This window comes from Nyctereutes procyonoides, unplaced genomic scaffold (genome assembly GCF_905146905.1).
Source record: "Nyctereutes procyonoides isolate TBG_1078 unplaced genomic scaffold, NYPRO_anot_genome, whole genome shotgun sequence".
In the NCBI taxonomy this organism is placed as follows: Eukaryota; Metazoa; Chordata; class Mammalia; order Carnivora; family Canidae; genus Nyctereutes; species Nyctereutes procyonoides.
The window spans coordinates 17,926,928-17,954,532 of NW_026575020.1; the positions used below are offsets into that span (position 1 = coordinate 17,926,928).

General features: G+C 38.7%; 1 protein-coding gene across 1 annotated transcript in view; it reads left to right on the forward strand.

Annotated features, from left to right (window-relative positions):
* The first annotated feature begins 4,673 nt into the window (after window positions 1-4,673).
* Window positions 4,674-27,605, forward strand: part of APPBP2 (amyloid beta precursor protein binding protein 2) — a 69,338-nt gene continuing 46,406 nt past the window's right edge. Inside the window, exon 1 of the mRNA XM_055329517.1 lies at window positions 4,674-5,097. Within this exon, the coding sequence (XP_055185492.1) occupies window positions 4,960-5,097 (138 nt within the window). The 5' untranslated portion in view covers window positions 4,674-4,959. The remainder of the gene's footprint in view (window positions 5,098-27,605) is intronic.

Consider the following 27,605-nt stretch of genomic DNA (forward strand, 5'->3'; position numbering starts at 1 on the left):
AGCTAAAATAGAAAATTTAATGTTATGCATATTTTGTCACAATTTTTTTTTTTTTTAAAGGAACAATATATGAATGCTTGGGTGGCTTAGTCAGTTAAACATCTGCCTTCAGCTCAGGTCATGATCCCAATGTTCTGGGATCAAGCCCCACATACTGCTTCCTGCTTCGTGAAGAGTTTGCTTCTCCCTCTCCTGCTCCTCCTCACCTTAGGCCCTCCCCTCATGCTTTCTTTCCCAAATAAAATCTTTTTTTTTTTTTTTTTTTAAAGGAACAAGGATGCCTGGGTGGTGGTTGGGCGTCTGTCTTTGGCTCAGGGGGTGATCCCAGAGTCCTGGGATTGAGTCCTGCATTGGGCTTCCTGCATGGGGCCTGCTTTTCCCTCTGCTTATGTCTCTGACTTTCTCTCTCTGCCTCTCATGAATGAATGAATGAATAAATAAATCTTTAAAATAAATAAAAAATAAAAAGGAACAAAATACTTTAAAGTATGTGTTTTTGAAAATTTGAGTGTAAAGGAAGTAAATATTTTGCAATGTAACCAACTGTGTGGTTTTTCCCCAAGAGAGGTAGGAAGGCCTATTTATTAATCTAATTATTAAATGCTCATGTATGTCTGCACTAGGCTTGGTATCTGAAATACACAATATTTACTATCCAGTCCTCAAGATCTTCATGCACCAGTTGAGGACATAAGGCATCCACACATGATATAATTGACATGGTATCATTATAAGAGATGTTACAGAGTAGATTATAATATGATCTCTTAGTTTTTTCTTTTCTCTGGAATATACATTCTTTTCTTTATTTTAATATACTCTCTTGTCTTCAACGATCATAAACAACTATCAAGGTTTTTGCTCTCCCCCATACCTGAAACCTTTCCCAAGTCTGCCTATCTTATAGATATATCATAACTTAAAAAAATCTCAAACTAGGGGTGCCTGGGTAGCTCAGTCATTTAAGCATCTGGCTCTTGATTTTAGCTCAGGTGGTGATCTCAGGATTCTCTCTTCCTCTCTCTCTGCAACCCCCCGTGCTCTCTCACAAACAAAATCCAAACCTGGACCCAAATCCTTCAGTATGTTGTTTAACCTCAGTAAATGGGTTCACTATAGATTTTGTCATCTAAGTTAAGTATCTGTGTCTTTTGTGTATTTTATTATTTATTTTTAATATATTTTTAAAAGATTTTATTTATTTTGGGGGGGGTAGAGTGCATGAGTGGAGGGAGGGGCAGAGGGAAGGGGACAAGCAGACTCCCCGCCCAGCAGGAAGCCTGATGTGGAGCTTGATCCCAGGACCCTGGGATCATGACCTGAGCCAAAGGCAGATATTTAACCAACTGAGCCACCCCAGTGCCCTTCATTTGTATATTTTAATTAAATTATTTGGTGAGTTGGAGGTGGATGGGATCCACTCACGCAGGATAATGGTATTTCTCTTGGATTGGCTCAAGTTATTATTATATGACTACATCACTTTGTATATAGCTTACCTAATTCCTATTTCTATTTCATTGAAAAAGTCACAACTTTTCACTGTCACAATTAAAGAACTACAAGTTTGTTTCACATTTTTTCCTGTATTTTTTACATTCTAATAATTAGTAAATTTCCCAGAAATCAGAGGTACAGTGTCGTGGCAAAACAAACCTACTTTTAATTGTCCAAGTAAATCTGTTCGAGTGTTCTTTTCCTATGAATTTCATTGCAACTAAAAATACTTTGAGAACTGACCTACATTGGAACTGTTATAGCATTACTACAACCCCAACCAACTCATTATCTCCTCTTTAGCACCCCCACAATGTCCTATGCAAACTATCACAGTATTTCTCACACTGTATTATTTTGTGTCTTTCCAAAAATGACCTGTAAGTCTTTATTATATACAATGGAATCAGCACAAATTTTCTACGGATGTGGGTAATAGTACAGAGGAATGAGAATTGGGTCGAATCTCCTACCTGCATTATTTCCCAAAGTGACAAGAATTTGTTGACAAACCCTCGCTCTGTTCTTTGGGATAACAAGTTATAGGACTCAGTCATTTTGTCTCTATCATGTGTTGTACCATAGATGTACCTTGACAATATTACTTATGAGGTCCATGTGATTTTTGATATGTGGCTAATGGGTGTTGAATAAGCGGGTGTAGACTTGGAGGGCTCTGATTCTTCAAGTGTTGGATAAAAATCATTGTCTCTATGCTGATACTCTATGGTTAGGCAATTCAGTCTTATAAGTAGTGTAGCAGAGCCATCGTCAGAGAGTTAAGACTGTCCAGTACAGGTTATGAGTTTTATAATTTTCATGAATGCATTTATACCCTTAGCAATATGTAGCCCTGAAAGGGAAGAGGTTCAATATGCAGTCTAAAGTGATGGGTTCCTGGGAACTTTATAATAAACCATCCAACCTTAGTGATACATCAACAACCATTTTATTATGCTCCTGTGGGTCAGGAATTCAGATGGAGTAGAACAGGGATGCTTGTCTCAGCTCTGTGACACTTGAGCCCTCAGCTGGGAACACTGGAGTGGCTGACAGTGGCTCAAATGTTGTGGAGTTGGAATCATCTGGAAGTTTCTTCACCGAAATAACGGGTACCTGATGTGGTATGACTCAAAGGCTGTACTCAATTGACTGAAGTGCTTACACATAGTCTTTCCATGTGGCTTGAGCTTTCTGAAAGCATGGTTGCCTCAGGCTAGTTCCTCTTCTTAACATGGTGCCTCGGGAATCCAAGAATGAGAATTCCAGAGAATAAAATGGACTCTGTATGGCCATTTCTGACCTAGCATCACTTCTGCTGGACTCTACTTGTGGGAGCAGACACAATCTAACCAGATTCAAAAGAAAGGTACTTATGGAGTACCTGGGTGGCTCACTCAGCTCCTTCGATGCTTAGTCCTTTGTACAGATGGCAGCTACTGGTCCTGACTCCTCCAACATTTAATTCTCAGGGGCCCTGTCCTTTCAGGTAATCTGTCTGCCCTATGTCAGGGCCTCCCAGGCCATCACGTACATTTTAATAACTTTCAATCTCAAAACAATGAAGAAGGGATCAAGAGGTCCTTTTGTCCGTAAAGACTCCTTTGTCTATATACATTTTTGGATGTTTAATTCTGCCTAACAGCACTAAGGTCCATATAGCAATCAATGTGTGTCCAACACAGCTTAATCTGCTTATAGGAACTGAGCCCAGTTCCTGATTCAGCCAAAATGTCCTAGAACATCTGCACTCAATTTCAGGGGATTCCTGGATCCCTTGAGGTAGGGTTGCTGGATAAAACACAATGCCCAGTTAAATGTGATTTTCAGATAAACAATGAATTTTTTTTTTTTAGTATAAGTATGTCCCATGCAATATTTGCATGGAAAATTATACATGTTTGTGGAAAGAGGTCCAAACAGCCTCAAAAGATCTAAGAACTCCTGATGCAGAATTTGCTGAAGGAACTCATGTGCTTGAGAGACTTGAAACGGGTGTGTAAAACTACTGCATGCAACATACTTAGATTAAAAACTATTCATTATTTACCTGAAATTAAAATGTAACTGGGCATTTGTTTTTGTTTTTACTTAGTAAGTCCGCAACCCTTAAGGCCAACCACATCTATCTTAGGTTCATGGATTACAGAGCCGGCCGGTATTGACTGAGAAAAGAATTAAGCGTATTTCTTTTTTTACCAAATTACTTAGCCATTAAAATAAAAATACCGGGTAAACTGGAAGAATCACTTCCAATTCCTTTAGCTCTTAATGTCAGGACATATTATCATTATTGTCTTTAGGTTTTACATTGTTACAGGGTGACTATCAGACGGTGTCATCAATTACAGACAGCAACTGTTAAATTCCTAGAACAGAAATATATTGCACAAAGTTCTTGAGGTGGCCAACTTGGAAAATTAAGTTACATAAATAGCAGATGTTCAGGCTGAATAAGGAAGGGAGCTGAAACAAGTACTCTCAATTATTCAATAGTCTCTTGAGACTGGGACTAGAACTATGAGAGAAAATTGAAACCTTCATTTCTATCTTACTATTAAGCCCTGACACAGCCAGCAATTAACCCCTTTCTTCTCACCACTATTTGTAATTCCATAATCAGGCTAGCCTTCCTAACAAATTCTTCTACAGTTCTTTTTCTCATTTTCTGTTTGTAAGTTTTCTTTGGAAAAAGTAAATATGGTAAAAAGTTCAAACAATGAAATGGTTATACAATGACCCATGATAAGCCCTGGTTTCCCGGACCAGAAGTTTCCTAACTTGGCTTAGGGACCAGTGTCTGAGGAAGGGTGTTTAGATCCCTTCTGAATTCTCTGAATGCGTAATTTTCATTGTACTGATAATGTGCATTTTTCTGAGGAAAGGATTCAAACTTTTACCTGAACCTCGAAAAGGTCCATGCCTAAGAACTCTCCAGGCGGAATCTGCTGAAGGGACTGGGGCGCCCCCGTAATTCGGCACGGGAGAGGGTTCCTCATCCCAGGGCAACCTGCCCACCCTCATCCACCACCTCGGGCCCCCTCGGAAAATACGTTCTCGGCGGGAAGCATCACGACTCTTTTCTTCCCAAGTTTTCCGCCTGCCGCATTCCTACCCTCCGGCGCGTCAGCGTGCGCTGACGTCATGACGCCGCACACGCAGCCCCGCCCCTGCAGAGCTCCGCGCTGGGACGGAACTCGGGTTTCTCTCAAACCCGGAATGTGACGCCTGGGCTTGGCTCTCTCTGGCTGCGTGCCTCGCTGTTTACCCGGGCCTGCGTGCGCCGCGGCTACCCTACAGCTCGCCCGGGAGGAGCCAGGACGGCCGTGCGCTTCTGCCCTGTGCCCGCGTGGCTGCCGCCGCCCGTCCGAATCCTCCGGGGCCGCAGACGAGTTCGCTACGGAGGGAGGCGGGGGCCTTCGGGAGGAGGAGGCGGAGGAGGCGGAGGAGGAGGGAAGGAAGATGGCGGCCGTGGAACTAGAGTGGATCCCAGAGACTCTGTATAACACCGCCATCTCCGCTGTCGTGGACAACTACATCCGCTCCCGCCGAGACATCCGCTCCTTGCCCGAGAACATCCAGTTCGATGTTTACTACAAGGTACGGGCCGTGGGCCTGCTCTCTGCTCCCTTGCCGCAACCCCTGGGGCCGCACCCCCTTCCACGTCTGCGAACCCCCGCAGTTAACCCCTCACCCCTCGTAGCAGGATCGCCTCCCGAGGCATCTGGTGCCGTCTCGGCGTTGCCGGTATAGGAAGACCCTGTCTCCGTATCCTCTCTCAAGCTCTTGGGCCTTGGTCGCTGCTATCTCTTCCCAATGAGTCTCCTCGTTTTTCGGTGTTCCCTCCTACCCTGTGCCCCCTCATCTTGGGCAGGCCTTTTGCGTGCACTTCCTCTGTTGTCCCACTCAGTCCTTCACTTCTAGCCTGTGTCTTCAGGATATTTTCTGCCCTTAACCCAGATTAAACGTCAGCATCAGCTGAACTTTTTGCTCTGCTCTTAAACCCCCTTCCCACTTTCTCCTTTTGTCGCCCCTTTTCCCAAGTCATTTTTTCTGCTTTGTGTACTTCGTTTCTCCTTTTTCATCCTAATCGAGAGGGAGTTGAGGATTTACTGGGAATAAATAGTTGTATGGTTTTTTTTCGTGTATTCTTTAAAGCTTTGGTTTTTGTTTATGCTTGGGAATTTTGTTAATATGTGAGTGGTGATACACTACTGGAAAGGAAAGGGAAAAAAAAATCTTTCCTGAAAGAAAAAAATACTTAAGAATTTATGTTCGTGTGTTTGAAAGTTGCAATCTTGCAGCATTCCTAAATAGCTCCCCCTCAGAAATCAGAACAAAAAGTCTCCCAAGTCACTCTCCAAGGAGTTTCAAGGGTAAGTGTCTTAGACGTGGACAGTTTTTGCAGTGTTTAGGGAGGGAGGAGAACTTTATGGACTCGGAGCCTCCCTTTCCTCCCCCCTCCCGGGTTTGAATGTGCACAGTGGACTTATTATTCGGTCCTCATTGCCTTGAATCGGCGTGGATAACTCGTACTCTCTCCAGTAGCTACCCGTGCAAAATGTGACCAGAAGTGGAGTAGGATTTATTTTTTAGATTTTAAATGCTTCCTCTTGATTAGTAATTTGGCTGGAACACAGTGTAAACTGATATTTAACAGATGTGTATGTTCTTATATATGTATGGTTGTTTTATGGCAGTTGTTTTATTGGGAAGCTCGCCCACTTTCTCCACCCCAGAATATTTTTTCAGAAAGCAGCTGACTTGCTGCATTCTACTAAATCCAGCCTCATTACACCAGTTCTAATAATTCAAATGATTTTTTTACTCCATAAATATTTGGAGAAGATTTGTTTTGGTAATTCATTTTATTATTTGGCCCTGGTGTAGAGAAAATCTCCCTTCATCTCAAATGTCTTTGACACATTGATTTACTTTTGTATATATCTAAGGAAATTTTGTGTATTTAAGATTCATTCCTCCTAAGGTAGGGTGTGTTTAAATTTGGCTTTCTCAGCCTGGGAAACTACAGCTTTGTGTGTATGCTTACTCTGTCCATTTTATTAAATCTTATGTAATCTTTTACACTCTAAGAAGAAATAATTGGAAATTCAAGCAAAGTACGATTACTGCTTGAATTCTCTCAAAATATTCTTGACCTTTTGCTTCTAATTGAAGCTTTTCATTTGAAGATTATTACTAGTATGAACAGATGGTGCTTTTGCCACGTTTTCTGTTTCATGTAGTTACAGAGTTTTAATATTGCTTCTTTTTGGTACACTTCTAAATAGTTGTATGTCTGATGAGAGTGTGGCATTGTGTTAAAGTGAAGGAAGGCATTTAAAATGTGCCTGGAACTATGCTAAGTGCTTTTACACGTGTTGTCTTGTTTAATCCTCACAAACTATAGATTAAGGCATAACCCTGTGTTAAAGGTGAGAAAGTAAGTAACTTAGACAAGGGCTAATACTTAGTATTGAGTTCCTGTGTTCCTTGCTTTCTTGATTGTGAAGATTTTGCATTTTGAGATAATTGATGAAAGACATTTATAGAACTAATTACTTGACTTACTAATCTTTGTTGGAAATAGAAGGAACTTTTGCTCTAAAACACGGTATCACTACATAAATATGGTACTTTTTAAGCATTTTAATGCATATGAGTATGAAGTACTCATCCCCTGCTCCAATTTGTGAACATTTTAAGAGGCTGTTTACAGTTTAATTTTATCTTAGAACCAAGGAGAAATTTATAATCAAATTCCTTCAGCAGTCCCAACTTCCACCGATAGGCACTGTCACAGATAAAGTTGTAATATTTGTGGAACCAAAAAATACCCCATTCCTCTTGATTGTTGTAGTCCAGTGTCAGTGTGTTAATTTTTTGTGAATAGCTTCAGGTAAAGGCACAGCTTTAGGAGATGGGGTTATGGAATGAATGGGAGGTGAAGTAGGCATTCTGACTGCTGAGAAAGGGAAGGGAGAGAGGTGTTTATATGTAGAAAGGGTAAAATAAAACGTAAAAGGAATTTTTTTTAAATTTTTTTTATTTTTATTTTACGATAGTCACAGAGAGAGAGAGAGAGAGAGAGAGGCAGAGACACAGGCAGAGTGAGAAGCAGGCTCCATGCACCGGGAGCCCGATATGGGATTCGATCCCGGGTCTCCAGGATCGCGCCCTGGGCCAAAGGCAGGCGCCAAACCGCTGCGCCACCCAGGGATCCCAGGAATTTTTTTTAAAGAATGGAAGACACTAGGGTATATTTATTGGCTGAATGGCAGAAACCAAAATGGAATGAGTTTAATTGTACAAATGAGATGGGAAATGAATTATGGAGTAGAGTCCCTAAGCAGGACAATTAATAAATGAGTGTTGCTTCTTCCTTCATTGTGCATAAATTAAGGTATTGGTCTTAAACTGATCTTGGGGAAAGAATACTTATTTCTCTAAGATCAGATGGAAAGAGTTAGGTACATAAAGTATCAGCATAGTTAAGTTTGCAAAGAATAGTTGTCATGAATGGTAAGATCATTTGCTGAAAATAAGGGATAGGAGTGGTGGCTTCTATGTAGGAAGACTAAAGTTGGAAATGGCTGTTGATGTATATGGGAAGGGAAGTTCACTAAAAATGTGTTTTAAAAAATGACAGGTGGGGAGCACCTGAGTGGCTAAATGAGTTAAGCATCCTACTCTTGATTTTGACTCAGGTCAGGATCTCAGGGTGGTGAGAACCAGCCTGGCATTACATTGGGCTCTGGTCAGCAGGGAGTAGGGTTGGGATTCACTTTCCATCTCCCCCTAGCCCCCACCGTGCACGTGCGTGCCCTCTCCCTCTCTTTCTCTCTCTCAAAAAAAATTTTTGTAATGACAGGTGGAAAAAATGAAATTACAAAAGTTTTTTTAAATGACAGGTGAGGGGGCATCTGCCTTCGGCTCAGATCATAGTCCCAGGGTCCTGGGACTGAGCCATGCATTTGGCTCCATGCTAAGCAGGGGAGTCTGTCCCTCTCCCTCTGCCCCTACACCTGGTTGTGCACGCGTATATTCTCTCTTTCTCTCAAATAAAATCTTAAAAAAAAATGACAGGTGGTTCAATAAAAATTTGTATGTTACAAAATAATATCTTTGAATTTGAATAGCTTTTAACCAAGAGCGCTCATTTAGGTATAGAAATGGAAAGATAAATAGAAGGAATTGTAAAATTGTACACCAAGTGAAAGCAAATAGAGTGAAGAGCTGGGTTTTTTATTTTATTTTTTTTTAAATATATTTTTTTTTATTCATGAGAGACACAGAGAGAAAGGCAGAGGTAGAAGCAGGCTCCATGCAAGGAGCCCGACATGGGACTCGATCCCAGGTCTCCAAATTCACATCCTGGACTGAAGGCGGCGCTAAACCGCTGAGCCACCGGGGCTGCCCAGGGCTGGGTATTTTAAAGACTGAAGTTTATGATCTTTTAAACTGCTGAGCAATCTATTTTGTGTCCTAGTCTGGTTACAAAATTGACCAAGTTAAATTTTGGTCAGGTGAAGTGTTTCAGTAATGTGTTCTATTTATTATTTTCAGTCTTAACCTTAATGATTTTGACTTTTATTATTATTGTAAGTCTTGGGCTGAAAACCATACAAATGCATTAATGTCTGACTTTAGAATTTTTCCTTTTTACATGTATTTCTGTTGTATAGCTATGTAATGTGTCAACTAATATTATGATAATCTTTTAATTGGCTGGTAACAAATTGAAAAAAAATTTGCAACATTTGACAGCAAGAGTTAGTTAACAATCTTTTCATATAAAGAGCTCTTGGGATTAATAAATTGAGAGGGGGAGGGGCATAATGGACCATAAATAGCCCACCATACCGTGTATCTCTGGATGGTAAGGTAATATGTTATAAATAATGTCAGATCATCTCAGTTTAAGCTGTGAATTTATTTGATATATGAATCAAGCTCTCAACTTTATTGGTATAGGAAAGTGATTAAATATGAAGTTCATCTGGAGGAACTGATTATATGAAAAGAGTCAAAGACATTTTGAAGATGCACAATACTTAGGAGATATGTGCATTATAAAATAGTCAAGTATGTTAGAAAGTTACATATTTTAAAACAGTATAGCATTGGCATAAGAACAGTAGAGAGAGGAGCACCTGGGTGGCTTAGTGGTTGAGCATCTGCCTTTGGCTCAAGTTGTGATCCTGGAATCCTGGGATCAAGTTCCGTCCCCATCAGGCTCCCCACAGGGAGCCTGCTTCACCCTCTGCGTGTTTCTGCCTCTGTCTCGATGTCTCTCATGAATAAATAAAATCTTAAAAAAAGAGATAAATTACAGAACATGGTAAACAGCCTAGATAGAAATCAAAACATTTAAGAATTTGTTAAATGATAAAGTTATGAGGGGCACCTGAGTGGCTTAGTTGGTTAAGTGTCTGCCTTCGGCTCAGGTCATGATCACAGGGTTCTTCAATTGAACCTCACATTGGGCTCCCTGCTCAGCGAGGAGCTTGCTTTTCCCTCTGCCTGCTATTCCCCCTGCTTGTGTACCTGCTCTCTCTCTCTCTTTCTCTCAAATGACTAAATAAAATCCTTAAAAAAAAATGAGAAAGTTATGAGACAATGCTATATTTTAAATGGGGGGAAATATCTAAAAATAGCTTGAGCAACTGGCTCTTTGGGGGAAAAGTTAGACCTTTATGTCTTATATATTAAAATGACTTCCGGGTGAATTAAAGATTTAAATATGGAAGGGGTGACTGGGTGGCACAGTCTGTTAAGCGATCAACTTTTATTTTTGGCTCAGGCCATGATCTTAGTATTGTGGGATCGAGCCCTGCACTGGGCTCTGTGCTCAGCACAGAGTCTGGTTAAGATTCTCTCCCTTTCCTCTGCTTCTCTCCCCATTTGCGTGTGTGTGCACTCTCTCTCTCCCTCTCTCTCTAAAATAAATCTTTAAAAACAGATTTAAATATGGCAAATGAAATCATAAAAGTATCAGAATAGGAGTGCCTGGGTGGCTTAATTAGTTAAGCATCTGATTCTTGATTTTGGTTCAGGTCATGATCTCAGGGTTGTGAGATGGAGCTCTGTGTGGAGTTCCAGGTGCAGTGCATAGCTGTCTCCCTCTGCTCCTCCCCCTGCGCACCCGTCTCTCTCACATAAATAAAATCTTAAAAAAAAAAAGTATCAATTATTGGGTCAGTATGTTGTAGTGGGAAATGACTGAAATTTCTTCTTTAAAGAGATTATTTAAAAAAATAAATAAGATTATTAAGGGCACCTGGCTGACTCAGTTAAGCATCTACCTTGGCTAAGGTAATGATCCTGGACTCCTGGGATCAGTCCTGCATCAGATTCCTGGCTCAGAGAGGGGGAGTCTGCCCCTCTTTCTGCTCGTGTTCACTCTCACTAAAATAGATGAATAAAATATTTTTATTTTTTATTTTATTTTATTATTTTTTAAAGATTTTATTTATTTATTCATAGAGACACACACAGAGAGAGAGAGACAGGCAGAGGGAGAAACAGGCTCCATGCAGGGAGCCTGACGTGGGACTCGATCCCGGGTCTTCAGGATCACACCCCAGGCTGCAGGTGGCGCTAAACCGCTGCGCCACGGGGGCTGCCCGACTAAAATCTTTTTAAAAAAATTAAGGTACTTTGCAAATTTAAAAAATGTCAAACAAGTAATGTAAAAGGTGAAGTCCTCTGTTACTCTTCTGTTACAGTAGCCAAGGTTCTAATGCCATCTTGGCATGGGTAAGGCTTTTCTAAGTATAAGACCAGAGCCTAGAAGGAAAGAAGGAAAAAAAATGATACTTGTAAATACATAAAAAAAAAAATAGGGAAAAAATTGTAGGCATTTCTTTAAAGACTATGGAAATGACAATATTTGACAGATAACAGGTGTATTTTCTAATACTGAAAGATCTAATACTAACCAGTATGTAAAGGATAATCAGCTCATTTCCAGAAGGCCTGAACAGACAGCTCGTAGAAGAGGGAGATATGAATGGCTAATAAACATCAAAAGATGCTCAACTGAAATGCAGAATCAAGTCAAGACAATCATGAGGAAGAAGAAAGAAAATCTGGAGAACTTACACTACCAAATATCAAGCCATAGCAATTAAGATAATATGGTATTGGCACATGAATGGACAGACCAGTGGAACAAAACATTCCAGAAACAGACTGATACATATACTATCACCTGACTTATGATAAAAGTGACACAGTGGTACAATAGGGAAAGGAAAGTCAGATTAATGGTATCGGTCAATTAGGTATTCATATAGGGGGGAAAGTATTCAACCTTACCTTACACTGTACACGGTAATTATTTTTGGATGGTTTGCTGACCTAAATGCGAAAAACGGTTTTTTAGGAAAACAATTTTCACTATGTCAGCAAAGATTTATTTAATAGTATACAAAATGGCCTAAATATGAAGATAAGTTGATAAATCAGACTATGTTAAGATCAAGAACATCTGTTCATGAAAAGATACCATTAAAAAAAAAAAAAAAGACATCATTAAAAGTGTGAAAAGCCAAGCACGGAGTGGGAGAAGTGGGAAAAGATACTTGTAGGACATACGTGTAATCAGGGGCTCATCCTGCATCTAAAGAACTAATATTAAAGAAATGAAAAATGACCTTTTTTTTTTTTTTAATAGTGAAAGAACTTGACTAGGCATGTAAAAAGAGGATATTCAAAGAACCAAACATTTGGAAAGGGACTCAACCTTATTTTGTTTTCAGGGAAGTTGCTGTCTTACTGTTCATTTCTCAGAACGATTAAGTGAAAACAAAAACGTTAGGACATGGAGCAGTCAGAACTCATACATCGTTAGTGGGAATCTAAATTGATGTAGTATTTTGGAAAACTAGCATTTTCTACTAAGACTGAACATATACCCTGTAACACAGTAATCCCACTTCAAGAAATGTAAACTTAAGAACATTCAAAATGGGGGCACCTGGGTGGCTCAGTCGGGTAAGCTTCCAACTTGATTTTGGCTCAGGTCATGATATCAGGGTCCTGGGATCAAGCCCTGTGTTGGGCTCTGTGCTCAGCATGAAGTCTACTTGTCCGTCCCCCCGCCTCCCTTTTTCTCTCTCAAATAAATCTTTCTAGAAAGTTCAAAATGAAAAAAGAAGAGACTTTTAAATATAGAAAAGACTGGGAGCACCTGGGTGGCTCAGTTGGGTTAAATGTCCCAGCTCTTGATTTCAACTCAGATCATAATCTCTGGGTTGTGAGATCAAGCCCCACATTGAGCTCTGCACTGAGGGGAAATCTGAAGTTTCTCACCCTCTGTCCCCTGCCAACCGTGCATACTCTATCAAATAAATAAATCATTAAAAAAAAAATTGATGGTTACCAGAGGGGAGATAGGTGTTAGGGGGTGGTTAAAATAGGTGAAGGAAATCAAGAGTACACCTTGTGATGAGCACTGAGTAATGCATAGAAATGTTGAATCACTGTATTGTACACCTGAAACTAATATTTGTAAACTAAACTGGAATTAAAATTTTAAAAATTGGGATGCCTGGGTGTCTAAGTGGTTGGGCGCCTGCCTTTGGCTCAGGTCGTGATCCCCGGATCCGAGATTGAGTTCCGCATCGGGCTCCCTGCAGGGAGCCTGCTTCTCCCTCTGCCTATGTCTCTGCCTCTCCTCTCAATCTGTCTCTCATGAATAAATAAATAAATCTTTAAAACATTTTTTTTTAAATTCACACCAAAGAATGTTCATAGCAACACTATTCATAAAAACCAGAAAGTTTGTAAACTATCTAAATACCTATCAATAGAATTAATAAATAAATTGTGGAATAAATAAATAAATGTAGTGGAATATTATGCAACGAAAATGAATGGATGCACCTGGGCTGCTCAGTTCGTAGATCTTATGACTCTTGATCTCAGGGTAGTGAGTTCAAGCCTCATGTTGGGTGTAGAGCTTGCTTAAGAAAGAAAAAAAGAAAACGAGTGAACTGCAACTGTTTGACACAATATGAATGAATCTCACCGGTGGATATTGAGTATAAAAAGCCAGTGACAGAGATAGACACCAAAGGCTCTCATACTTTCTCCTTCACAGCAGTTGGTTCATGGCACTGTTAGGCCAAAAGAAATATCTATTTATTAAGTAGTAGATACAAACAATCTAATAATATTTTTGTCGTAACAAAAGCCATTAAGAAAAATGCACAGAAATTAAAAGAAAAAATAGTATTTTTACTTTACTATTAAACACAACTATTTATTAATGAGATGTGTATGTTCAGTACTATACAACTTCTCAAATCTTGGAAACAAATTGGATAACCCACCACCCTCATTTTCTGTTCCACGTTGATTTTTTTTTTTTTTTTTTTTTTACAGATTTTATTTATTTGAGAGAGCAAGTATTTGGGGGTGGGGGGCGGCGGCCAGAGGGACAAGCAGAGTCTCCACTGAGTGTGGAGCCTGACATGGGGCTCCATCCCAGGACCCTGAGATCATGACCTGAGCGCTGAAGTCAGACACTTAACTGACTGAGCCACCCAGGTGCTCCTGTTCATTGTTGACTTTTATACATTACTTATTATTATAGCAACCATTGAAAGTGCAACTTATTAACAAAGATCACTGAAAAGAATATAGTGATCTAGTAGTTGGTATGGTGTAATACAGTTGAATATCATTTCTCTCAAATTTATGTATTTATTTTTCCCTCCTCCCCTATTTCTCTCAAATTTAAAGTACCTTGCAGGGCACCTGAATGGCTCGGTGATTGAGTGTCTGCCTTTGGCTCAGGTTGTGATCCCAGGATCAAGTCCCACATCAGGCTCCCTGTAAGGCGCCTGCTTCTCCCTTTGCCTCTGTCTCTGCCTCTTTCTGTCTCTCTCATGATAAGTAAATACAATCTTTTTAAAATAAAGTACTTTGCAGTGCTTCATGCACCCTAGGTCCAGTTTGGAAACTGTGAGTGTGTTGTGCATGATTCCATTTATATAATGTACAAAAACATGGGACATCTGGGTGGCTGAGTCAGTTAAGTATCTGACTCCTGATTTTGGCTCAGGTCATCATCTTGGGATCAAGCCTGCATCAGGCTCTATCCTCAGTGGGGAGTTTTCTTGAGGTTGATTATCTTCATCTCCCTCTACGTTCTACCCCTCCCCCCATGAATGTGCACACTCTCTCAAATCTTTTTTTTTTAAATGTGCAAAAGCAAGCAAAATTTAAAAAAATGTTGGAAGTCAGGAGAAGTTACCCTCGGAGGATAGTGATTACACAGGGGCACAAAGGGAGGTGTCTGATATTCTAATATTCTGTTTCCAATCTGGATGTTGGCTATGTGTGTTCCCTTTGTGAAAATTGTTGACGTTTTAAATATGAGTTGTGGGGCAGCCTGGGTGACTCAACGGTTTAGTGCTGCCTTCGGCCCAGGCCGTGATCCTGGGGATCTGGGATCGAGTCCCATGTCGGGCTCCCTGCATGGAGCCTGTTTCTCCCTCTGCCTGTGTCTCTGCCTCTCTTTCTCTGTCTCTCATGAATAAATAAATAAAATCTTAAAAAAAAATAAATGAGTTGTATGCTTTATGTTATACCTCAGTAAAAAGGTTTTAAAAAAATAACATCCATCTTCACTTATTGTCAAGGTTTAAAGATTGAAATCACTCATACCCTTTAACCATAATACCACTTAGAGATTTTTTTTTTCCCCTGTAGGAATGCTTGTTGAATGTAGAGAAAGTTCTGTTCAGGGATGTTCACTACCGTATTGTTTATGATGGCAAAAATTGGTTACAAACTATATGCTAATCAAACAAGAGTGGAATATCATAATGCAGTGATAAAGAATGAGGATGCTTTATGTACTGGGGTAGAGATGCCAGAGCACATCAAGTTGGGAGAACAAGAAGCTTATCACAAAGTAGTATGAATAACACATCCTCTTTGTGTTTTAAGTAGGGGAATATATGTGTTTCTTTTTCTTTTTTCTTTTTTTTTTTTAAGTAGACTCTATGCCCAATGCAGAGCTTGAACTCATGACCCTGAGATCCAGACCTGAGATCAAGAGTCAGACACTCCACCAACTGAGCCACCCAGCACCTTTATATGTGTATGTTTCTATGTTCATTGAAAAAAAAAATCTAGGGACACATGGATGGCTCAGTGGTTGAGAGTCTGCGCAGCTTTGTTCAGGTCGTGATCCTAGGGTCCTGGAATCGAGTCCTGCATCAGGCTCCCTATGGGAGCTTTTCCCTCAGCCTATGTCTCTGTCTCTCTCTGTTTCTTGTGAATAAATAAATAAAATCTTTAAAAAAAATCTAGAGGAACACAATTTTAGTGGTAATTATTCAAAGGGTAGGATTGCAGTTGCTTTATACTTTGTGCATATATCCTTTCTGTTTTAATACTTGGATTTTTATAATCATGTATTATTTTGATACATGAAAGAAGTAAAATTGAATTTTTAAGATAAGATACCTGGACACAAAATTGTGCTAAGAGGAGAATAGTCTAAAAACTGATATTCTCTGGGATGCCTGGGTGGCTCAGCAGTTGAGCAGGGTTCCCGGATCAAGTTCCACCATCGGGCTCCCTGCTGGGGCTTGCTTCTACCTCAGCCTATGTCTCTGTTCTCGCTCTCTTGAGTCTTGAGTCTCATGAATAAATAAAATCTTAAAAAAAAAACCAAAAATTGATATTCTCAAAAATTTGTGAATGAGAAGTCCATGTGATTTAATTTAAAAAATATTCAACTAATTAAATAATTGATTCAGTAGCTAGATGAATCAAGAAACATGAAAGATCTCATTCCCATAATTAAGAATAAAAAAGGAAACCAGATACAATGAAAAGAGGGAAAATAGCTTTTTAAAAATTTTTTAAGGGCAGCCCAGGTGGCTCAGCGGTTTAGCGCCTGCCTTCAGCCAGGGTGTGATCCTGGAGACCTGGAATCGAGTCCCACGTCTGGCTCCCTGCAGGGAGCCTACTTCTCCCTCTGCCTCTGTCTCTGCCTCTCTCTGTGTCTCTCATGGATAAATAAATCTTAAAAATAAAATAAAAATAATAAAAAAATAAATTTTTTTTTTAAATTTATTTTAAAGATAGCTCGAGCACACAGCAGGGAAAGGGGCAGAGGGAAAGAGAATATCTCAAGCAGACTCCCCATAGAACACGGGAGCGGGAGGTGCGATGCAGGGTTCACCCTCACAACTCTGAGGTCAGAACCTGAGCCAAAATCAAGAGTAGGCTTCTCAACTGATTGAGCCACCCAGGCTCCCTGGAAAGTAGCTTTTTAGTTGGCTTCTTTAGAAGAGCTTATATAATTCTGTGCTAATCTGTCTGAAAGTGTTACTGAAATTATGTTTCTAGAAAAATACAACCAAATGAGAAGTTAATAGACAAAACCATGAAAGAAATTGAGAAATTATACATCTTCCTTTGTTCATCTGCCTTCTCCCTCAGCAAACAAGAACTCCTACCAACTTTAGGCACTTCCTTGAGTATATTCAGAGAAGAGTTGATGCTACTGATACTTAATTTCTTCCAAACCAAACCAACATAATTCTTTCCAATTGAAAAAAAAAAAAAAAAAAAGAGGTCAGGACGCCTGGGTGGTTCAGCAGTTGGGTGTCTGCCTTTGGCTCAGGGTGTGATCCCGGACTCCCGGGATCAAGTCCCACATTGGGCTCCCTGCATGGAGCCTGCTTCTCCCTCTGCCTATGTCTCTGCCTCTCTTTCTGTGTCTTTCGTGAATAAATAAATAATTTTTTTTAAATAAGGTCAATATAACACTGATACCTAAACCTAAAATAGGAACAAAAAAGAAAATTTCTTGAAAACCTCACTTGTGAATCGTGAGGCAGAAATTCTATATAAAATAACAGATGCAAATCAGCATATCTTAATTCACCATATTAATAGGCCAGGAAAATTATCATCATAATATAAAAACCTAACATCTCTTCCTTTAAACTTTTAATAAGCAATGTAGATTGACATTATAAGCATATACCTAAGCAAAAGGTAATATATGTAAACAAGAATACTTAGTGGTGAAACATTTCAAGCATTCTAATTAAAATCAGGACTACAATAAGATATTTTCTGTTGTCAGTATCATTATTTTGCTGTTTCTTTTGCCACTGAAGCCAGACTGATTTTTTTCTTTTGTTTTAAAGTTTTATTTTTAAGTAATCTCTATACCCACCCACTGTGGGGCTCAAACTTGCTACCTTGAGATCAAGAGTTGAATGCTCTACCAAGTGAGCCAGCCAAGTGCCCCCAGACTGATTTTTTTCTTTTCTTAACTGAAATATAGTTGTCATTAGAATTTTTTTTTTAGATTTTTTTTTTTAAGTAAAGACGTTTACACTTATATCTGGAGCTGTATGCTGAATATTCAACATTCCTGAAGTGCTGATTAGTGCAATTAGAATAAAGAAATTTAAAAAAAAGAAAAAATAGCCAGCAAAATCAACTGAAAAACTAGAGCCATAAGAGACTTCAGGGGCACCTGAGTGGCTCAGGTAAGTGTCTAACTCTTGATTTTTGGCTCAGATCAAGATTTCAGGATTGTGAGATGGGCCTACGCTGGGCTCCAGCCTTTAAAGAAAAAAAATTCAGTAAGAGGGATGATTACACATTTGTGATTAAAAATTCTATAATTTGGGCCGTTCGGGTGGCACAGCAGTTTAGCGCCGCCTTCAGCCCAGGGTGTGATCCTGGAAACCCAGGATCGAGTCTCACGTCAGGCTCCCTGCATGAAGCCTGCTTCTCCCTCTGCCTGTGTCTCTGCCTTTCTCTCTCTCTTTCTGTGTCTCTCTCATAAATAAAATCTTTAAAGAAAAATTCTATATTTTTTTTTATATGCAGTGTAGGAAAGAGTATACTCAAAATAACAACAGAAAAAATGCTGTGGAGTAAATCCAAGAGGAAGTATACAGAAATCCAGAAGTTTTCATGTCAAATGTAGTAAATGTAGAAGAGACCTATTTTGTTTCTAGTTTGAAAGATTCAGGATTTTAAAGATAGGATTTCTCTATAGAGGTGTATATTCATTGTAAACATAAAACCCCCAGAACATATTTTGGCACCAAGTTAAAGAACTTAAAAATTTGAAATGGAGGGACGCCTGGATGGCTCAGCAGTTGAGCATCTGTCTGCCTTTGGCCCAGGGCATGATCCCGGAGTCCCAGGATCGAGTCCCACATTGGACTTCATGCATGGAGCCAGCTTCTCCCTCTGCCTATCTCTCTGCCTCTCTCTCTGTGTCTCTCATGAATAAATAAATAAAATATTTTTTTAAAATGTGAAATTGAAGTAAAAGTTTTTAACTTACATAATAGAGTATTGAAGTTTATGTAACATACTCAAAACTCCTACAACTGAAATGAAATGTGTCATTATATTGACAGTGATTTTTTTCTAGATGGTAAAATTGTGTGGAATTTTTTTCATTCTTATAAATTCTTTTCCAAATTTTCTAATTTAAAAAATTGTAATTCTGAAATCAAAGGAAACAAATTGTTTAAAGTTGGTTATCTAAGATACAGAATGAGTTTTCTTATAGAGACAGGATGTATTTCTTAGAACTATACTACTGTTTTTCTACTGCCTAATGGGTACACCTAATTTTCACCACAGATGAGTAATGAAACTTTAAGAGAAGCTGAGGAACTTCTTACCCAGATATAGAGATCACAGACTCAAATTGAGTCATATATGGCTGGTGGTTATTGTTATCATTGTTAGATACTGCTGCTAACTAGATTTTTTTGATCTTCTGTTTGTATCATGGTAGCCTCTTCTACCATTAACATAATCATGCAAATTGACCCATCAAATGAGGGATGGAGTTACAGAGTCTGGGTACCAGACTTGAGTTCATCCTCATAATGATTGGGGAATAAACTCTTAATGTCTTGTTTAATGGATGTGACTCTAAGAGCATCTTCATGGGCAGCCCCGGTGACTCAGCAGTTTAGCCCCACCTTCAGCCCAGGGCATAATCCTGGAGACCCGGGATCGAGTCCCACGTCAGGCTCCCTGCATGGAGCCTGCTTCTTCCTCTGCCTATGTCTCTGTCTCTCTGTCTGTCTGTCTCTCTCTCTCATGAATAAATAAAATCTTAAAAAAAAAAGAGCTTCTTCATATGTGGATAGCATTTTTAAACTTCAGTAAAGTTTTGCCCTCTTATTTGAATGTTAACTGCTCCTTGTGCTTTTTAGTTATATGAACATGTTCACTTAACCTTTTGGCCTACTTAGCAATAAGCAAATCATTTGCCTGCAAACTATGAATAATCATGTTGGTCAATTGCATTTTATTTTAGAATCAATGAGTGTAGAGCAACTAAGAAATTAAGATTGTTAATAAGCAAGACATTTAAGTGTTGGCCTACCTTCAGAAGAAAACATTTACCTTTTAATTGCATGTATGTTATGTTAAAATACTTCTATGGTACTTGCTTTAATCCAGGAATTTATAATCTGAGATTGCAATGTAATCAGTTACAGAACTTTTTTTTTTAAGATTTATTTTTATTCATTTATGATAGACACAGAGAGAGGGAGAGAGAGAGGCAGAGACACGGGCAGAGGGAGAAGCAGGCTCCATGCCGGGAGCCCGATGCGGGACTCCATCCCAGGACTCCTGGATCGCACCCTTGGCCAAAGGCAGGCGCGAAACCGCCGAGCCATCCAGGGATCCCCAATTACAGAACTTTACGTATAATATACAACATAGGACCAAAGGAGAACTAGAGTATATTATGCTAAGCGGAATAGGTCAGTCAGAGAAAGACAAACACGGATTCACTCATATGTAGGATTTAAGAAAGGAAACAGAGGAACATAGAGGAAGGAAAGGAAAACTAAAATAAGATTCAAAAAAAAAAAAAAACACCAAAAAAACAGGGAGGCCAACCATCCAACCATAAAAGACCCTTAACTATAGAAAACAAACTTAAGTGTTGCTGTTGGAGAAGGGGAGTGGAATGATGGGTAACTAGGTGATGGCAATTAAGGAGGGTATGTTAGGTAATGAGCACTGGGTGTTACATGGGACTAATGAATCACTAAGTTCTACCCCTGAAACTAATAATATACTATATGCTAACTAACCTGAATTTAAATAAAATCTTTTTTAAAAAAAGGACCAAAAGAAATGAATCTTGTTATATTCCAATGTGGATTTTTTTCAGATCTACATTTCAGATGAAATTTGAGAATAGAAAACAAGAATAAATGTATAAGTGAAGCTAGTATATGTGTATTTAATAAAACAAAGTATTGCTAATTTTACTTATTTTAGAGGTAAAGAATGCATACTTTTTTTTTTTTTAAGAATAACATACTTTAAAAAAAATGTTTTATTGACAAAATTAAACACGGAACGAGGAGTGCCTGGGTGGCTCAGTCAGTTAAGTATCTGCCTTCAGCTCAGGTCATGATCCCAGGGTTCTGGGATGGAGCCCCATGTCGGGTGCCCTGCTTGGTGATGAGCCTGCCTGTTCCTATCCCTTTGCCCCTCTCCCTGCTCATGCTCTCTCAAATAAATAAATAAAATCTTGGGGAAAAAAAAATAGAATAATGGACCTCCATGTGTCCATTGCCCAGCTTTAAGAGTCAAACTTTTTGGCCAGTCTTGGTGGTAAATCTGATCTATTCATATCTCCCTTTCCTATACTATTTGGAAACAGATCTAGCCACAATATAATTGTATCTGCAGATCTTAGTAGCTACCATCCTATTGTAACACCTAAAAAAATAGTAATTCAACTCATTGTTATTAAATATCCAGTGATTATTCTGATTTTTAGTTTCAGATGTCAAACATGTGTGCACTTTTACAGTTTGCTTGTTTGGATAAGGATCCAGATAAGTTGTACACCATGCCTGTTGGTTGATCCCTCTTAAGTCTCTCTTGATCTGTAAGTTTCCTTTCCATCTGTCTTTTTATCTTTGAATTTATATGTTGAAGAAACAGGATCCTTTGTCCTATAGACACTACAGTTTTCCTGCAGGCTGATTGCGATATAAAACATTTTCATCATCCCTTCTAGGTGTTACAGCCTTTGTCTTTGTGGGGATTTCATGGGTTTCACTGGTTTCAAGCCACTTTTTATTTCTAATTTTTTAAGATTTTTTTTTTAATTCATCACACACACACACACACACACACACACACACACAGAGGTAGAGGGAGAAGCAGGCTCCATGCAGGGAGCCTGATGTGGGACTCCATCCTGGGACTCCAGGATTATACCCTGGGCCGAAGGCAGGCGCTAAACCACTGAGCCACCCAGGGATCCCCCAGACCAGTTTTTAAAAACAAGTTCTGGGTTTGGGGTTTGTAAATCATTTAGGTAGTATGAATTTGGGCTTATTATTCATATGTGTCTTAGGTTGAAGTTTTCCATTTTTTTATAGAAGACTTTTAAGGTTGTGAATGTTTTCTGAATTTTTTATTCCTGGTTTAGGTAGGTAGTTCCGCTCCAGGTCCCTTTGCTTAACAAGATATGCTTCCTGGACTCCTTCCTATTTGGTGTTTGCATTCTGCCCACAACCACCATTTAGAGGTATAACCTATTCTGTTTTTCTTCCTTCCTAGCTGTTCTTGAGTGTGTGCCTTCTTAATTTTTGACATCTGTGAAGTTTTTGCTCTTGGTTTCAAACTCAGCTCTTTATCCAAAAGTTATTTTCTGATACTTTATTCAGCATTTCCCATTGTTTGGAAAGGAGCTGGAAGATTTTCATAATGTGTCATGCTATCTGCTCTATTGCCTGGAGCCTTACTCCTTTTCTTCTTCAAAACTCAGCTAAAAATAAAAATAAAAAATAAAAATAATAAAAATAAAAAACAAAACTCAGCTAAAATTTTTCTTAGAGAAAATATATTTTATTTTTGTGATTAAAACACTGCTTGCTTCGATTGTATAATCTGTGAGCATTATTTATTTTTTTGCTCTGGCAGATTCTAAAACTTTTTTAATATCAGAGGACAATTATTACTGACTCTATCTTCCTGTAGTGATAGTATCTCTAATGCCTAGTACAGTATCTTACACAAATGTTCCTGACATTTATTATTTTGACAATAGTAAGAATATTCCTAGCTATAGTTTTCTTTCCTTTGTTGTGAAAAATCATAAAGACAAAACGGCTTCGGTAAGCTAAGAGTTTCATGGATAGAATATGTCAGGGTCCTTGGTAAAAGATCAAATGTTAAAATAGGAAATGCCTATTTTTATCTATAAATTTAAGCAGCTATTATTTAGATTTTGTTCTTGATTTTTCCATTTAGGTACTGGCAGTTTATGTTCGTCATCACTAGCATATTAAGTTTGGATGCAATTTTGTTCTCAGAATTTATTGTATGAGCACTGTTATATACAGAGTACTTTAGAAACAGAACATAAGATTATGCCTAATAAATGTTTCTTTTTAGGGTGCTTACAGTGTGGTTGGGAAAAAATAAGTAACTGCCTATCAGTTGAGGTTTTTTCCCCTAAGTGTCAACTGTTTTAGATGAATTTGGGCACTTTGTTTCTTCTGAGGTTGAGTTCTATCCAAAATAGATCGTTGCCAATTTGGATTATGGATTCAGAAAGCACTGAATGTGTATCCAATGCTAGGCCCTTGTGCTGGGTATTGGGGATACAGTGGTAACTAGTGGTCACCTCATAGAGTGTAGAGTGTAATGGAGTGACGTGTTTAACAAGTTGAGTGAATGTGTGCATGCATGTCTTGATACTACTATGGAGGAAAAATACAATGTGCATGAGAAAGTATAACAGGAAATAATTTAGACTGGGGAGTCAAGGGAAGATCTCTGTGAGGAGGTAACATATTAGTTGAGACCATTAGAAAGAGTTACATACAGATCAACTAGGCAAAGAATCATGGTACTAGTGCTTCATGTGGCAGCAGTAGCATATGTGTGCAAAAGTCATGAGGTGAAATAGAACTGAAAGAAAGCTAATGTGGCAGGAATGTAAGGGGTGGGGAGAAAGAATGGTAAAATAGGAGTCAGATGACTCCTTTAGAGATTATAAACCACATTAAAGATTTTGAATTATGTTTACATTGACACTGCCATTGAAAAGTTTTAAACAAGGAAAGGCATGAAATAATTTAAATTTTTAGAAAATTGTTCCAGCTACTGTTGGACAACAGTAATTGTTTGGACTACTGTTTGATTAGAAGAGGACAAGAGTGATAATGGAGAAGCCAGTTTACCAAACCTTTGCAGTAATCCAGGTGAAAGATTTGAAATATAAACCTTATCTCATGGGTATACAGTTGATTGAATATCGTCCAGATTTTAAAAAAACATACATACATATAACGGTAGATATACAATTTAAAAACAGAAGTGGGGCCACCCTGGTGGCCCAGCGGTTTAGCGCTGCCTTCATCCCCGGGTGTGATCCTGGAGACCCAGGATCGAGTCCCACGTTGGGCTCCCTGCATGGAGCCTGCTTCTCTCTCTGCCTGTCTTTCTCTCTCTCTGTCTCTCTCTGTCATGGATAAATAAATAAAAATCTTTAAAAATCTAAAAAAAAAAAAAAAAACAGAAGTGGATTGGAATCCCTGGGTGGCTCAGCAGTTTAGCGCCTGCCTTTGGCCCAGGGGGTGATCCTGGAGTCCTGGGATCGAATTCTGCATCGGGCTCCCTGCATGGAGCCTGCTTCTCCCTCTGCCTGTGTCTCTAGATTGTGGTATGTGACTTTTCATAGTTGCTCTTAGACCATAGTTCTTTTAAATTCTTTCTGAACCTTTCCAAGTTTTAGTTGTTGGGAATTAGCCTAGATTATTTTGTATACTAATCTGATGTCAAAACTAAGCTGTTCACTCTTAGCCTGTAGTGATTTTGAAGTGGTCAGGAAAGCAACAGTGCCAATTAAAATTTCCTTGGATTAAGGAAGTCTTTCATCCCCATCTTTATCTCCCAAAGAGTTTTCTGGGTTTGGGGCTGTCTTGCATTGCCCTTGCATTAGTTTTTCCTTTGTTATGTTATAAAATTTTTCTCTAATCTGTAGAAGCTTTTGCTTCTAACATATCACCAGGAGTTTCATCCTTCTGTGTTTTAAAGATTTTAACTCTTATACATGTATGTTACTAATATTTTACTCAGTTTTGTTGTATTTTAAATTGTTGTTTTTAGGGGTGCCTGGGTGGCTTAGTCAGTTAAGCATCTTCATATGGCACTGGTCATGACCCTAGGGACCTGGGATCTAGCTCCACGTTGGGCTCCTGGAGGCTGCTTCTCCCCTTCCCTCTGCCTACAGCTCCCCCTGCTTGTGCTCTCTCTGTGTGTCAAATAAATAAAATCTTTTAAAAATTTAAAAGTTTCTAATATTTTATTTTTATGGGCATTTTAAGGTTTTATGTGATCACTTCTTTATGATTCTTGCCTGTGATACAGTGTTTCAAAAGGCAGTGTTTAGCAGGTGATTTTTTTTTTTTAAGATTTTATTTATTCACAAGAGACAGGGAGAGAGGCAGAGACACAGGCAGAGGGAGAAGTAGGCTCCCTGCAGGGAGCCTGATGGGGAACTCGATTCCAGGACCCAGGGATCACGACCTGAGCCAAAGGCAGTTACTCAACTGCCAAGCCACCCAGGTGCCCCTAGTAGGTGATTTTTAACACTAGTATGATTTAAGTCTGAAATTTATTTTTGCTATATTTTATTGGGAGGCATTTTACTTTGTTTCCTCATTTTTATGTACTTTATGAGCTACTTCAGTGATTTAAAAATTTTTAAATTTAAAATTTTTTCTTTCATGTGTTGATTTTTTTTTTTTTTAATTACACATGCTGAGATCTGCTTTTGAACTTTAGATTTCGTTATACTGGTTGATCTGTCTTCATACGAGTACAATATTGTTCTGGGTGCAGGGCAGGGGGTTGTTTGTTTTTTTTATTTTTGAAGTGGAAGAGAGGGGCAGAGGGAAAGAGAATGTTAATAAGCAGACTCCATGCCCAGTGCAGGCTTGGTGCAGGGCTTGATCTCACAACCCTGAGATCAGGACCTGAGTTGAAATCAAAAGTCAGACCCTTAACTGAGCCACCCAGGCACCCTTATTCTAGTGATATTTTTTGTCTGTTTTCATATCCATTGGGAGGTAATTTACCTACTTCTAAAAATAACTATTTTTTCCTTAAGGAACCAATAGCTAAAAGTAGTTGATAAGAGTCCTTTAATAGCCTCATTATTCATTGGGTGCAGAATATGGAACACTGTAATAATGAACTGAAATAGGATTTTTAAAAATCTAATCAGAATTATTACCCAAGGAATCTGGAGCCTCAGTTCCCTTTTCTCCAAGCTCTACTCCATAAGCTGTTTTGAGTCTATGAAGGAATTATTCTTTAAATCTTCTATAAAATGTGAAACATTATCCTTTTCTATATACTCTTACTTCCTGATAGATTACCTTCAAGAGGCTGTCTAGTTAAGTTATTAAAAGCATGGATGTAAATAAAGACAGACTGCCTGGGGCCAGCTTTGTGCTTTACCACTTCTTAATTGTGTGGTTTTGAGCAGGTTATTTAACTTTCTATGCCTCAATTTCCTTATCTGTGGAAGAATAGAATGAGTTACTTACGAAAAGCACTTAGAACAGTGCCTGGCATGTATTAGATCTTTGTAAGCATTAAGTGCTGTTTTTATTCTGAATCAATGTCCAGGAATCCTGTTCATAGAATGTGTAAGCTTGCATTTTTTGCATAAACCTGGTAAGGATAATTTGAAACAAGTAATTACCCTCTTCCCAGAATTTAAATGTGAACCCATTTTTAGCTAGAAAAATTGAACAGCTAAGTAAAGGGGGTGTGTGTGTTAATAAGGGCATATTCACGATATAATTCTAATTGTAACTAAGGAAGCAACTTCTCTAAATTTTAGTTTCAAGTAGTATCCTACTTAGTAGGATATATCAATTTTTAGTCACTGAAGGGATACTGATGAGTTGGAGAACATACAAGGTGGTTTTTATTTGACTAGTGAGTACAGGCAAAAAACTTGTACAACTTGTTTTCATTTCTGCTGTCTTAAATTCTAAGCCTTAAGTTTGCTAATGATGAACAATTTTGGTAAGAAGTGAAAATTTTTTTTGTCCTATACCATTTTTGGAGTATGTGTATACATTTATTTTGTTAACTACATTTATTTTTCTGCCTCAGATAAAAAATTTATCACATTGTTAAACCCTCAAATAGGGATTAGGTTATAAATTCTCAGCTTTATTTTCCCTGAGTTATTCTCTATTGGTTAATAGTCAAAGTAAGTATGACAGTGATTAATAATAGTGAATTTTACTGTGTACATTCCTTTTTTTTTTTAAATTTATTTATTTATGATAGTCACAGAGAGAGAGAGAGAGAGGCAGAGACACAGGCAGAGGGAGAAGCAGGCTCCATGCACTGGGAGCCCGATATGGGATTCGATCCCGGGTCTCCAGGATTGCGCCCTGAGCCAAAGGCAGGCGCCAAACCGCTGCGCCACCCAGGGATCCCTACTGTGTACATTCCTAGAAGCTGTTACTATAGCAGAAAACATAATCATCTCCCAAATTAACAAATCTTACTATTAATACTAATATCCATTTTATCTGAAAATAACATTTCTGCCTCCCTTTCCTGGACATGTGGTGATCCCTTGTCTCTCTTCTCCCTTCAGCAGTTGTTATGGACTTTTCACAGCTGTCGTTATTGATTTGCATTAAAATATCTACCTAATTTGGCCTGGCTTCTGTTGTGGCTAGTGACTTATGCCCAAGAACTCGCTGACTGAATTTGTGGTATATTTTCCGAGCACATTGTTAACTGTCCCATTTGGCAAATGAACTCTAGATCTTGTCCTTTTACTGAAACCCATGTTTTTATCAACTGAGTTAAGAGTTAAGTGCCTATAAAGTGAATTAATAAAATAAAATTCCAGCCTTCTAAGGCACTATATTTTTATGACATATATAAATTCAAAAGCATTTGATGAAGCTGGAGTTGGAGAAAGAAGGGAAGTAGTATTTGCATCTTTTTAACTGTGTGCATGTATTATTGGTGATAAACATTTAACATTTGTTAAAATGTTTTTTTAT